The following is a 14952-nucleotide window of genomic DNA, read 5'->3' on the forward strand; positions in this document are numbered from 1 at the left end:
GGTCCATCGCCATCTTATCATCAACACCCCCCCCCCCCTTTCTCTCCCACCCTCGCGCACAAATCCCCCCCCCCCCCCCCTCCTCTCCAGCCGCGGCGACGTTAAACCGACGAATCTCACGAGCTCCGCTGACCTGCATGTTGTTTCCGCGCTCCCGCTGCTCGCGCTGCTCGCGCTTAACTTCTGCACGTTTCATCATAACAGTTATCGATCTGATATCGAGTGATGGCTCGTGAGAGAGGGGGTCTTAAATGCAGGCTCGGTAGTTAGTTTAAAGTTGAGCCGACGTTGAACCGATCGATAGAGGGGGAGGTGGGGGGCTGAAGGGGGGGGGGGGGGTGCGCATGCTGATGGACCCTTTTGTGTTTTAAATATGCTAATTATTCATCTAAACACACACACACACACTAAAGTGAAGTTGAGTGAGGAACCCAAGCACATGCTTTCACTTTGTGGGTTGTGTGTGTGTGTGTGTGTGTGTGTACTAGATCTATAAAGCTAATGTGCGGTTCCCGCGGTTCCCCAGACTATGGCTCGGTTCCCCAGGCAGGGATTAAGCCTAGTCCTAGAACCGAGAAGAAAGTGTAGTCCAGGAACAGGCTCGACCACTGGAGAAGATTCAGGCCTGGTAGAGCAGACGGCTACTCTGCTGTTACTGACCGCCGGTGAGGAACCGTAGCTTTAAGAGGAAGCTGAAGGGCCCTGTGTGGACCCCCGGTTTAAGATCTTCTTCAACTGTGATGGGTCTGCAGTGGAGGAAGGTGGAGGAATGTCTTGTTGGAACTGGAAGCTGGAAGTCTAGTGTGGTCCCTGTAGAGAAGCCCACCCCACCTCACTCCCCGCAGCATCTCTGAAATGGTGATGGTGGTGGGGGTGGTGGTGGAGCTCCATCCAGTACTTTTGGATGGGATGAGGTGGGGTGGTCCATCCGTCCAACATCCTGACCTGGCTAACTAACGCCCTTGTGGTCGAATGCAATCAAATCCTCACAGCAGTGCTCCTCCCTATTAGAATAAACAATAAAGGAGCAGGTGTCCCAATACTTTTGTCCAAATGGTGTATATACACTTACATACCCTTATGCGTTTTATATAAATATACATATGTATCTGCCTGTACTGATTTCCCACCAAAGTCAGGGCATCTTTGAAACACACACGCACACACACACACACACACACACTTTTCCAAATTTCCAACTTGTCTCCAACTTTCTAAACTGGGACTTTTATTTCCAGACTTCTGGAGCTCCAGCTGAGTCGAGTCTTCACTTATGTAGGTTTTGCAGTGTGTGTGTGTGTGTGTGTGTGTGTGTGTGTGGTTGTTAGTGTCTGTTGACACTCTGGAGGTCAGTAACCCTAAGGGTGTGTGTTCCTTGTTGCTGATGTTGTTATTCTGGTCTATGGGACTCATTTTCAAGCTTTTGGGTAACTTAATAAATTGACAGAAGTATTGGGACACCTCCACATTGCACCTACAGGAGCGTTTTTTTTTGTAAATGACCCATAGGCATTAATATACCGTTAAACCCGATTTGCAGCTCTAACAGCTTCCACTCTTCTGGGAAGGCTTTCTACAGGACGCTGGAGAGCGTCAGCGGGAGGTTCTGCCCAGTCATCCAGAAGAGCGTCTGTGAGGTCAGGCGATGATGTTGGGCAAGAGGGCCTGGCTTGCAGTCTCCGTTCTAGTTCAGTCCGAAGGTGCTGGATGGGGTTGAGGTCAGGGCTCTGTGTGAGGGCCAGTCAAGTTCCTCCACACCGAACTTCCTCTAACCCTGCCGTCATGGAGCTTGCTCTGTGCACTGGGGCACGGTCAGTCAGTCCGTCAGTCATGCCGGAGCAGAAAAGGGCTTCCTCAGACTGCTTCCACAGGGTTGGAATGTGTTGGTCTGCTGAAGCATGAAGATTCCCTTCACTGGAACTGGAAGGGGTCTGTAGACCGACCGCTAAAGAACACCCTTACAGCATTATCCCTCCTCCACCAAACTTTTACAGCTGACACTCTGTGATTAAGACCTCAGTGATTAAGAGGGGCGTCCCAATACTTTTGTCCATACAGTGTATAAATGTAGCACGAATATTCAACGCTGCCCTTTATCGTCAACATCAGGCATTTTTGAATACAATATCACCATGGCAACACAGTGTTATGATAGGCCAAAAGTCAAAGGGGCCACCGCTTTACAGATATATGGGCCTAGTAAACCCATGAATTTCACTAGCCGGGCTTTTGGAGCACTAAGACCGGATTTTCGACCCGGCACGCGGTACATCAGTGCCACCCGCAGCACTTGGCCAGGGTTTAATTCCGTGGACGTCTCAAGAAAAAAAAATAGTGACCCCGCAGTGGACGCCTCTGAACCTCCCGAAGGCCATTGAACGTCTTTACTGAGCCTAGTAGTAAGATTGTCTCTCTCCCGCGCTGCTGTTCCAGCTCTGAGGTGGAACCGTGTCTCCCGGCGGAACTATTACGGGATTGGTTTATTATGGGGGTTGGAAGAGGCTGTCTCTGTGGGGAAGGGGGTCGTAATTACTGAGGCGTAATAGCAGTGCTCTGTTTCCAGTTGAGGGTGAGCTGCAGAAATGCTCATAGTTCAGTGGTGCTGCATTAGAGAGCGGTGGCATGTAGGACCATTCCCATTGTCATTACTGTGACGGAGCATTACAGTAAGGACATGCCAAGATAAAAGCATTTGTTCTCAAAATTGGTTTAAATGTCCTTACTGTGACGCAGCTTAATAATGAGGACATGCTATGGCAAAGACGTGTTCTTGAATACAGTGGAAATGTCATTACCGTGACTGTGTTACAGCAAAGGCATATTATGATAAAGCATTTCGACTCAAAAATGGTGTAAATACCATAGCATGTCCTTATTATTAAGCTGTGTCACAGTAATGATAGACTCATTCTCAAAACATGAGTAAATAGTGTAAATGTCATTACAGTAACAGTTTGTTAAAGAAAGGACATATGGCACAGCATTTTTACTCAAATACTGCTTAAATGTCATTACAGTGACTGAACGTTACAGCAGGGCACATGCTATGATAAAGAATTTAGACTAAAATATAAATGTGTAAAGGTGTAAATGTCATTACTGTGACAGTATGTTACGGTAAGGACATATTATGATAAAGCGTTTATTCTCAAATACGGTTTAAATGTCATTACTGTGACTGTGCTTTACAGCAAGGACATATTACGATAAAGCATTTAGTGTTTAAATATCATTGCAGTGACAGGATGTTACGGTAAGGACGTATCGTGATACAGCATTTATTCTCAATAATGGTGTAAATGTCATTACTGTGGCAGTATGTTACAGTAAGGACATATGATAAAGCATTTATTTTGAAATGCTGTAGAAATGTCATTACCGTGACTGTGCTGTACAGCAAGGACATATTAGGATACAGCGTTCATAATCGAATAGTGTTTAAATATCATTGCAGTGACCGGATGTTATGGTAAGGACGTATCGTGATACAGCATTTATTTCCAAAAGCAGTGTAAATGTCATTACTGTGACTGTGTTATGCTAAGGACATAACATGATCGCGCATTTATACTCACATTTCTTTAATGTCATTTTTTTTACACACACTTTTTTTAATGTCATTACCATGACTTGCGTTACGGCGAGGACATATTAGGATGGAGCATTTATATTTAAAAATGGTTTAAGTGTCATTACTGTGACTGTGTGTTACAGCAATGACATGCCATGGTAGTACTAGGCGACATGAAAAGACATGTACTCTTAAAAAGAATGTAATTATCATTAGTGTTGCAAAGTGTTACAGTAAGGACATGCCATAGTAAAGGCATTTATTCTCTAAAACACTGTAAATGTCATAACTGCGGCAAAGTGTGAGGATGGATTTTTTGTGGTGGGTTATACTTGTCACATGGTAAAGACTTTGACAGCGTTACAGGAAGGACGTGTCGTGATGAAGGCGTTTTACATGCCATGGTTATGAAACAATGTAAATGTCCTGACTGTGACAGAGCGTTACAGTGAGGACAGGCTGTGGGAAGGACATTTACACTCATAGTAAGCATAGAGGCAGAAATCCACTGCTGGGAACACGTATACGGTATACCTCCACCAGGCCTGTTATCTAACATAGCACAAGGTGCAGCGTCTTGGTGCATCTTGATGGAGTGTGTGTGTGTGTGTGTGTGTGTGTGTGTGTGTGTGAGAGAGAGAGAGAGAGAGAGAGTGAGTGTGTGTGAGTGCTTTTCACCTGCTGCCCAGTCATCCTTACACTAAGCCCCGGTCCCTCTGTGGGAGAAACTTTAAAGCCGAAATGAGTGTTTGCTATGCAAATTACAGACTCAATCAATTCCATTCTGCCAGAGAGCGAGAGCGAGAGAGCGCGAGAGAGAGCGCGAGAGCACGAGAGAGGGACTGAGAGAGGGGGAGAGGAAGGAAGGGAGGGAGGAGAGAGGGGTGGAAGAAAGAATAAGGAGTGAAGGGCAGTGTTAACAGAAGAGTAAAGAAGAAATTAAGACTGAGAACAGTGTGGACGAGGCGGAGCGGTAAAGTGGACAGGGAGTCATGGTCCACTCAGCCATTCCCAGGCCCCGTATGTCGTTTCTCAAAGGTCACAAACTGTGTACCAACCTTCAATCAATACTGAGCGAGAGAGAGAGGGAGTATAAGGGTTCCGCCCTCAGATACGCTATAGGGACAAAAGTATTGGGACACCTGCTTAATTACCTCCTCTTCTGAAATCAAGGGGTTTTAAAAGAGCTGATCCTGCTTTTGTTGGAGTAACTGTCTCTACTGTCCAGGGAAGAAGACTTTCTACTCGATTTTGGAGCAGCATTGCTGTGAGGATTTGATTGCATTCAGCGACAAGAGGCAGCATTAGTGAGGTGGTCCTGTTCTATTGGCAGTACTTCTTCTCTACAGGGACTAGACAAGCTGTGTGTGTGTGCATTTGCACATCCGTGTCAGCAATGGGTGCAGCTTAAAGTAGCTGAACGCATTCCTTAGAAGGGGTGTCTGCAAACTTTTGGACATTAGCGTTGCGTAAGCTTGTATACCTCAGCCCGGGTCTCGGCGCCCAGAGTAGTAATATTTCAGCAGCGGTCAGCATTTAATGGTGCAGCTAAAGGTCAGCTAAAGGCCACACTGGTGGGATGTCTTGTGAGGTGGGGGGGGGGGGGGGGTATAGTGAGATTATGCGACCCCTGACTAACCATGCTCTTCATCTGTACAGACCTGTTCATACTTGCATGCACCCACACACACCTGTATGCACCTACATACACCTGCAACTCTGGGTCCACATAGCTGCATGCAGAGACACACACTGGCATGAAAACTGCATACACCTGCATGCACCAGCGAATACCTTCATGCCCTAGCACACACCTGCATGCCCTGGAACACACCAGCACACACCTGCATGCCCCTGCACAACTGTATAAACATGTTTGCATGCACCTGCACATACATGCATGCCCCTGCACAACTGTATGAACATGTTTGCATGCACCAGCACATGCCAGCACGCAACTGCATGCCCTGGTACACACCTGCATGCCCCTACACAACTGTATAATCATGTATGCATGCACCAGCACATGCCAGCACGCAACTGCATGCCCTGGTACACACCTGCATGCCCCTACACAACTGTATAATCATGTATGCATGCACCAGCACATACCAGCACACACCTGCATGCCCCTGCACAACTATATGAACATGTCAGCATGCATCAGCACATGCATGCATGCCTCAGCACACATCTGCATGCCTCTGCACAACTGTCTGAACATGTTTGCGTGCACCAGCACATACATGCATGACTCGACACACACCTGCATGCCCCTGAACAGCTGTATGAACGTTTTCATGCACCAGCACATGCATGCATGCCCTGGCACACACCCGCATGCCCCAACACAACTGTTTGCATGCACAGGCACACCTGTTCACACCTGGACAACTGTATGAACACACCGGCACTGGACGCTGCACCCGCCTGCAGACTCTCTATCACTCCTGCTCCCTTAACGCCCACAGGGCCGTTTTATGTACCAGAACCTAAAGTGATTTTTCCCTCCCGGGCCGTCCTCAGACCACAGCATCCTGGTATTATTACAAGGCTGCGGTGAGAACAGCGCCATCACATGAATAATTAAACACAATAAAAGCTAAATTAAATTAAAGGATGACCACAACCGAGCCTCGTTCCTTTCTCTCCCCCTTTTACAGCCGACTCTGCGCACTAATAAGTACTCAGATAATGATCCAGATCTCTCCGCAGGCTCGTAAATCTGCACACCGCCGGAGCGCAGAGCCCCCACATGAATAAGTAAACATAATCCAGCAGCCAATCAAATTAAAGTTTGATACCAGCCAGAGAGCCGGCTTCCAGTTCCAGATTAACGGCGCGAGCGGAGGGCTCACCGCACCCTCGGACAGAAGAGATGCACAAATGCGCGATGTGGACAAAAGTATTGGGACACAGTTCTTATTCACTGCTTTCAGGTGTATAGTCATGCAGTCCTACAAAGAGCTCACTGAACTCCAGCGTGGTTCTGTATGTAATAGGAGCCACAGTCCCTCCTAGATCTTCCTCCATCAGCTGTGAGTGGTCTTATTATTGAACAGTGGAAGCAGTGGAAGAGGAACAGTTCACAGAGAGCAGCTCCGTGTCCACCGAGTGTCAGCTGTAAAAGTTTGGTGGAGGAGGGATAATGCTGTGAGGGTGTTCATTAGGGGTCGGTCTACAGACCCCTTCCAGTTCCAGTGAAGGGAACCTTCATGCTTCAGCAGACCAAGACATTCCAACCCTGTGGAAGCAGTCTGAGGAAGCCTCCAGCATGACTGACGGACTGACTGACCGTGCCCCAGTGCACAGAAGAGTAGGTGGAATGTGGAGGTGTCCCAATACTTTTGTCCATATTGTGCATGCTCGATCTGCTGGGTGAGGCCTGATGGTGCCGTGACATAAAAAGCACATTAGCAGAAGATCTAAGAGATCTGCTGAGTTCAGGTCTTATTCTCAAGTTCTCCACACACACACACACACACACACACACACTGATATATCACAAGGCCAAACAGAGATCTAGCTCAAAGTAATTTGTGCTGACAGTGACCTTCTCCTTTCATCTCTCTCTCTCTCTCTCTCTCTCTCTCTCTCTCTCTGTCTCTCTCTCTCTCTCTTTCTCTGTCTCTCTCTCTCTCTCTCTGTCTCTCTCTCTCTTTCTCTCTCTCTCTCTCCCACACTAGCTGTCTTTCAAACAAACATACAGATGCTCAAACTGAACACTACACTCTCTCTCTACCTATATATCTATCTCTTTCTCTAGGTCTCTCTCCCCCTTTCTCTCGTTCCCCCTCTGTCTCTCTATCGCACTCTCTCTCTCCGTCTCTCTCTCTCTGTCTCTCTCCCTCTCTGTCTCTCTCTCCCTCTCTCTCTCTCCCTCTCTCTCTCTCTCTCTGTCTCTCTCTCCCTCTCTCTCTCTCTCTCTCTCTCTCTCTCTCTCTCTCGCCGTCTCTCTCTCTCTGTCTCTCTCTCTCTAGTAAATAACCGCAGGGTGGACTGGCGCGGATCATGTGATCAGCTGACGTCACTGCGCGTGTTGCTGGTGTGTGTGATCGCTGGTTAATCGCTGAGCTCTGTGTGTGTGTGTGTGTGTGTGTGTGTGTGTGTGTGTGTGTGTGTGTGTCCCGGTCCCGCGCTCAGAGACGCCGCGTGTCTGTAGCGCTGCCCACGAGCTAAGCGTCCCTCACGTGAGTGTGAGGCGGTGTAACGTCTGCGGCCAGCAGAGGGCGCGCGAGTCCTTCTGCTGCACGCGGGACCCGCTTCTGTCAAGGATCTGCCTTTATTGTCCAAACGGGAGAGTCACGAGCTGTGTTCATACACGCGTTCATAGACCCGCAGAGCGCGAGCCTGCGCTGAGCAGAGCGCGAGCCAGCGCGGAGTAATAAAAACAAGGGTCTATTAAAATATATATTACAAATCAATAAATAATCAATAACCACGTGCAGTGTTTACACAGACAGACAGATGTGCGCGCGAGGGAATGTGTGCGCGCGTGCTTTACTCTGCTGCTGCGCGCTTTGCGCTGCCCTGTTCATTCACTTACGGCACCGAGTGTCGCGCGCTGTTTTATTTGGGGGGGGGGGGCGGAATCAGTACCTCGAGCTCCTGTTGGCCAGGAGGGGAGCGCGTGGCGCATGACCTTCGCGCCAATGCGCCCGTCCTGTTCTACTGCCCTCTCGAGCGCACCAGTGGTGGGGCGGGAGAGAGGGGGGGGGGCTGACGTCATCAGCTCTTACGTGTTCCTCCTCCTCCAAAAGCGAGGTGTCGCCGCGAAGCGCGCGCAGTTGAGTCGAGTCCGGAGCGGGTGTGCCAGAGCGCGAGAGTAGCGCAGAAACACGCTTCGCTCTGCACGAGACCCTTCTGCACCCTCCGCATCGCTCGCGCCAACCGTCCCGTCCCGTCCAGTCCCCGGCGCGCGCTCCAGAACAAGACGAGACAAAAGAAGAGAGGAGAGCAGATGATGACCGGCACGCCGCCGCCGTTCTCCGCCGTCACGCGGGCGGCATGGGAGCGTTCACGCGCGTGTGTGCACGAGGGCTTTCCACGCGTCTCCTTTGAAAATTCAGCTTTAATGAATGAAAACCAGGCGGGAGAGCTCGAGCGCAGCACCTGAACGGGTGAAGGTGAAGGTGAAGGTGGTGGTAGTGGGAAAGGTGGTGGAGGCGCGCGCTGAATGAGAGCTGCAGCAGGCTGAGCGCGCGGAGATGTCGGTGCCGCTGCTGAAGATCGGGGTGGTGCTCAGCACGATGGCCATGATCACCAACTGGATGTCCCAGACGCTGCCCGCGCTCGTGGGGCTAAACAGCACGAGGCTGAGCGCCGCGCAGGGCGGACACCAGGACCGGAGCACCGGAGTAAGTGCACCTCCTCCTGGGGGGTGGGGGGGTGGGGGGTTACTCAGTTGTTTAACTGTAATTAATTAATTAACTATTAAACACAAGACAGTAATGTGGTCATAATTATTGTTAATATTAAATAAAAATCATTTTAAAATATGCAGATTTTTTTAGGGAAGAATTATTTTATTTTTGATTATTTAAATAAATTATTTATTATATTTTAATCCTGGTTCCTAATTAAGCTCCTAAATGAGGACTTTTATTGTTTACAGTAAATATGCAGTAGTTTATATCTGTTTATAGTTTTGAATAATTTATTTAATTATTTATTTATTTTGGAGGGGGGGGGGGTTGTCCAATCAGAGGGGTCTTTTTTTTCTCCTCCTGTCCGTTTGTAAAACCGCCAACACCCCCCCCCCCCCTTCCCTCTCGCGCCCGCGCTGCTCAGGTCCCGTGCTGCTCTTTTAGTGAAAACCGATCGGTTCGATGTAGGAGCGCGCGCGCGCTCAGCGTCCGGCTTTCAGTCTGTAGATAATGACATAATGACCGACAGGGAGAGGGAGAATGGTGGGGTAATGGATGTATACAGAGAGAGGCTGATGGATGCATTGATAAGGAGAGAGAGAGAGAGAGAGAGAGAGAGAGAGAGACATAGAGATAAAGGTGGGGAGAGAGAGAGAGAGAGAGGCTGAGAAAGAATGGTAAAGGAGAGAGAGAGAGAGAGAGAGAGAGAGAGACAATCCACTGTGGAAGTCCCTCTGTCCAGGAATTGCAGCAGAACTCTGTGAGAGATGCTTCAGAAAGTTAGCCGAAGTTGCTATGGATACAGTAAATTGTTGGTAATATTTAATAAATGTTGACAAATGTTTTTATGCATGACTTTATCAGATAATCAGTTTGTCGAAACCTGCATTGGAACCTTACCCCCTCCCCCACCCCCCGGAGAAAAATAGAGCTTTTCCACAAAACTCCTGACCTATGAGCGGTGAGCAAGGCAGCGACATGCCATGCTAATCTCGCCAGACTCGAGAAAGACCGTCACTGTTGTTCAACAGATGTAGGGTGGGCAGGGTGTACCCACCACCTCAAGGGGGCGCTATACGCCACTAACAGCATAAACTGTTACAACCAGTAATTGTTGGTGTGATCCGAACCGAACCGTGACTTCTGTGTGCCGCTACCATCAAATCTCAGTCTTGACTCGGACTCCACTACTAATAAGTATTGGTCTTGACTTGATCTCGAGAACTCGAGTCTTGGTTGTGTCCTGGTCTCGGTCTCTGTCTCCGTCTCAGTCTTGACTCGGACTCCACTACTAATACGTCTTGGTCTTGACTTGATCTCGAGAACTTGAGTCTTGGTTGTGTCCTGGTCTCTGTCTCTGTCTCTGTCTCCGTCTCAGTCTTGACTCGGACTCCACTACTAATACGTCTTGGTCTTCACTCAGACTACACTACTAATGTGTCTTGGTCTTGACTTGATCTCGAGAACTGCAAAGTCTTTGTTGTGTCCTGGTCTCGGTCTCTGTCTCCGTCTGGACTCGGACTCCACTACTAATAAGTATTGGTCTTGACTCAGACTTAGCTACCATTAAATCTCAGTCTTGACTCGGACTCCACTACTTATACATCTTGGTCTTGGAGAATCGAGTCTTTGTAGTAGTCGAGTCCAAGACTGACACAGTCTCTGTCTTGAGTTGGACTCCACTACTAAAAAGTCTTTGTCCTGACTCGGACTCAGCTACTAATAAACATCAGTCTTGGTTTTGACCCGACCTTTAGAACTGTAAAGTCTTAGTTTTGACTCCTGGTCCTGGTCTCGGTCTTGACTTGGACCCAGCTACTATTAAACGTTGGACTTGACTACAACAAAGTCTTAATTCTGACTCGAAATCTACTACATTGTCTCAGTCTTGACTCAGACTTAACTAGAACAAAGTCTCGGTCTTGACTCAGTGTGTCTTTCTCTCGGTTCTTGGACTTGACTAACGTATCTGTCTTGATTGGAACTTGTCCGCTACAATAGCTCGGTCTAGACTTGGACTTGGACTCCACTACAACTAAGTCAATTTTTTTTACTTTCTACTAAAAAGTCAAGGTCTGACATGGACTCTGACATAATAGGTCCTGGTCTTAGACTTGACTAGTCAAAGTCTTGGTCTTGACTTGGGATAGGGATGCTACTTTAGACAGCAACCTCACCTAGCCAGCTAACTTGGGTTTCTCCAGGTGTTTAACCTCCAGCTGGGGCTTCTACACCCTTACCCTAAATTCAGTCAATCACCTGCAACCTGTTCAGTGTCTGAATTGTGCTTCTTTAGTCTGCACTGGAGCTATGAGGCTAATGTAGCTAGCAATTAATGGAAGTTCCTGACCACCAGTTAGCAGATTAAGTAACACTCGCGTTCGCTTGGCTAAGATTAAGAAGCCACACACTAAATCAATCCCTCGCTTTCTCTCTCGCACTTTCTCTCTCTCGCTCTCTCAGGTGTTGCCTGCTAACCCAGAGGAGTCATGGCAGGTGTACAGCTCGGCACAGGACAGCGAAGGCAGGTGTGTGTGTACGGTGGTTGCTCCCCAGCAGACCATGTGCTCCAGGGACGCCCGCACCAAGCAGCTACGGCAGCTTCTGGAGAAGGTAACCATGGCGACTGCCTCCGCACCAAACAACCTTTCACCCAGTAACCTGATTCCCGTTCTACCAGCTGTCACACATCTTCCACAGACTGATGCCACCCCCCACCAATGTGCACACAATCCCTGGGTCAACCTACCCCTCCAGAGGCTGGTGTGACCTTGTGAGCATGTAAGAGTATTTGTTATCCTCAAAGAAATCCATAGCAACAGACACACAGACGTTGGGGAGCTGGGTACCTTTGGGCAACGACCTTCTGGAGCTCAGTCGCTTTAGAGAACCATACAGCCCAAGACTGGATAGCGACCTCCTGAATGTCCATCCTCCAGTTGCTCGAACAGTCCCCATAGAAAAGCATCATCAGTTAAACAGGATGCTCTGGAGGAGCTGCACATGAGCCCCAGGTCAACACTTCCAATGCTAAGCATGGACTAGAGGGGTATCAAGCCCCTAAGCGCTGCACTGTAGGGTTCTCTGGAGTGATAATGGAGCTCCTTCCAATACCTTTGGGATGAGTAGGAGTGGCAGAACTAATCATCCAACATCGGAACCTGGCCTCACTGATGCTCTCGTTGCTGAATGCAATCAGATCAGATCAATTCAATGCAATTGATTTGCTGTGACCCTTCCCTCTAAGGGGACCGGCAACATGCTCTCCACAGCACTGCAGAGCCACCGGACCCCCTTAGTCCAATGGCGGTAGAAGGCAAGCATTCAGTCCTGTACCCTGTACGGCGCATGCACTCTCCCACTAGCCAGACCAATGCGTCCTGATGTACAGGTTCCTTTTTAAAGCCCTAATTATTACAATTCCCTGCTGTTTGCATGTGTTCTTTGCAGGTGCAGAACATGACCCAGTCGATCCAGGTTCTGGACCAGCGGACGCAGAGGGACCTGCAGTATGTGGTGAAGATGGAGGACCAACTTAGAGGCCTGGAGACCAAATTCAGACAAGTGGAGGAAAACCACAAACAAAACCTCGCCAAACAATACAAGGTACGCTACAGCACCCGCACAGAGTAGGGCACGACCGATATAAAGTTCTTGGACGTGGACACTGATCCTATTGGCTGATTCTATTCAACATACCGCCCCCATGGAATGTTATGGGCTAAGAGGGTTCAGGGCCTTGCTCAAGCTTTGGTACTGCTGGGCCCTTTTGCTATCATACCCACAATCCTATTATCAATAACCTACTGCCCCTACAGCTTCTGTGCCTTCTATGGCTTAAATAGCTGGGCCAGTTTACACGGCCCATTGCTATAGTTGACCTGTAAGCACCATAACTAGGTTGCTCTTGACCAAAAATCTTCAGCAATCAGGCGGCTTCTATAGCTGGGCCAGTTCTGGGCCACAAAACAGTTGCCATTGCCTTAACCATTCATGGTAGTGTATGAACTAGGCCAAATTTGGCCCAAAATCATCTGTAATCTGGGGATGGATCCTAAAACTAGGCCAGTTTTGAGCAGCAGTGCACTTACCATTGCCCTAATCTATCCTGTAGGTGCCTTAACTAGACTGTATTTGGCCCAACGTCTGCTATCTGCAATGGCTTATATAGCTGGGCCAGTTTTGGGCCACAGTACACTTGGCATTGCCATTACTGTCCTGCAACTACTGCTATCTGGGTTGCTTTTGGCCTAAAATCATCTGCTCATTTGCAACAATACGCTCACTTGCCATTGCCATAACTGACTTGTTAGTGCCTTAACTGGTCCATGAATGGCCCAAAAACATCTGCTGTCTACGATTGCTTTTGAAAGCTGGCTAGTTTTGGGCCATAAATAAACTTGCTATTGATCAAACTGATCTGCAGTTACTTTAGGGCTGCTTTTGGCTCCAAATGATCTGCTACGTTGGGTGGCTTCTAGAACCGGGCCACTTCGGGCCACAGTGCACTTGTAATTGCAGCAACTGACCTGTAATTACCTTATCTTGACTTTTCTTGATTACAACCGTACCGAATATTGCTTGATTTTATCATCTGAATGATATATCGGTCGGATCCTAGTGTACATAGATACCCATGGATACTACCAAGTACATCATGCTCACAGACGCTCACAAAAATGCTGTCAGTTCCTATCTCACACACACACACATACACTCTCTAGAGACGCTGAGGTTAATCTATCATTCGCTCCAACAGCCATGTCATAATTTCCCCCAGACTTACTGTAATCAAATATTAACTGAATGGGGTCAGCTGGGCCAGACTCCTACTCTTAGCAGCAAACGGAGAGTAACAGAATTGGCCAGGGATGGACTCCTGCCCAGTTTGACACTTTTTTTTTTTTTTATAAGCTCGAACATTTTCCACTGCTCTCCTGAGGGAGAAATTTGTTCTCTTGAACTGGAACTGAACCAGAAACAATAATATGACACTATTATGGTACAATGCCAGAAGTGGTCACGGCCAACATTAGATTTAGGCTTAAAATATACATAATAATATTCACATTTTCACTTGCTTTGTTTTTGGGTCTGCCTCTGACACAGGATCCGGTAAATCTCTTGCTTTCCCTCTTGGTTTCGGTGTAGTTTGCTATTCTTTATTCATCTGGTAGAGATAAAGAATAGAGCGCCCCCTGTATGAAATGCTAGACCCACGTTTTCTCCCAACAAGATTTCTGTTCTCCTGGTCTCCCAGTGCCCTGCCCGGCCCTGCCCGGCCCTGCCCGGCCCTACCCGGCCCTGCCCTTTTAGCCCGGCTAATCCAAACACCTAATCCACTCACCTGACTGTTCTACGTAGTTTTTTTTGCAGGCACAGTTAGCATACCCATGCGTGCACACACACACACACACTTGCACATGGTTAGCGCTATTGCATATTTATTAAGTCACACGCTGTGTTTTGAGGCACATTTACTCACTAACACACTCTGGTCCTAGAGGAATAGCTCAAGCTACCATGCTAAGGAATTGAAGCTAGTAGGCACCAGTTAGCATGATGTCATTGGAACAAAGCTAACTGGTGGCTGTGCGATTTCATGCTAAATGGTGTCTTCGGAGCCCTTCGTTTGCACTCTGCTAGCGGAATTAGCATTTCTGAGTCGTTCCTCTGCATGGATGCATGCTAACTCAACCGCACCAACCTGCAGCTTGCTACAAATATAATTCTGTGATTTGTGTGTGCAATCAACCTTGCTTGAAAGTGTGTGTGTGCGCGCAGTGTGTATGGGTGTGTGTTAGCAAGGTTAGCGAGCTAGCTTCCTGTACTCAGTTTGTTGTTTCTTGCTTGCAGGGCTAACTATAAAGACATTATAGGAGAGCCTGAGGCCAGAAGAGGCAGGTCTAACCCACGATTGGCTGAAGTGGGCGTCAGTCACGCCGTTTATGTCACAGTTCTCGTACTCTTATTATACACCATTAAACTGTAAGATAATACAACCCCTCCCCCCAC

General features: G+C 48.3%; 1 protein-coding gene across 2 annotated transcripts in view; it reads left to right on the forward strand.

Annotated features, from left to right (window-relative positions):
* Nucleotides 1-14952, forward strand: part of olfm1b (olfactomedin 1b) — a 30395-nt gene that overhangs the window by 614 nt on the left and 14829 nt on the right. The window contains exons 1-3 of one of the 2 annotated variants that reach the window (XM_072661459.1): nucleotides 8317-8928; nucleotides 11401-11550; nucleotides 12388-12543. In XM_072661459.1, the coding sequence (XP_072517560.1) occupies nucleotides 8779-8928; nucleotides 11401-11550; nucleotides 12388-12543 (456 nt within the window). In that variant the 5' untranslated portion in view covers nucleotides 8317-8778. Of the gene's footprint in view, nucleotides 1-8316; nucleotides 8929-11400; nucleotides 11551-12387; nucleotides 12544-14952 lie in introns of those variants that run through there. The other variant, XM_072661460.1, reaches the window with a different exon arrangement.

The sequence above is a fragment of the Salminus brasiliensis genome, chromosome 18 (assembly GCF_030463535.1).
Source record: "Salminus brasiliensis chromosome 18, fSalBra1.hap2, whole genome shotgun sequence".
Classification (NCBI taxonomy): Eukaryota; Metazoa; Chordata; class Actinopteri; order Characiformes; family Bryconidae; genus Salminus; species Salminus brasiliensis.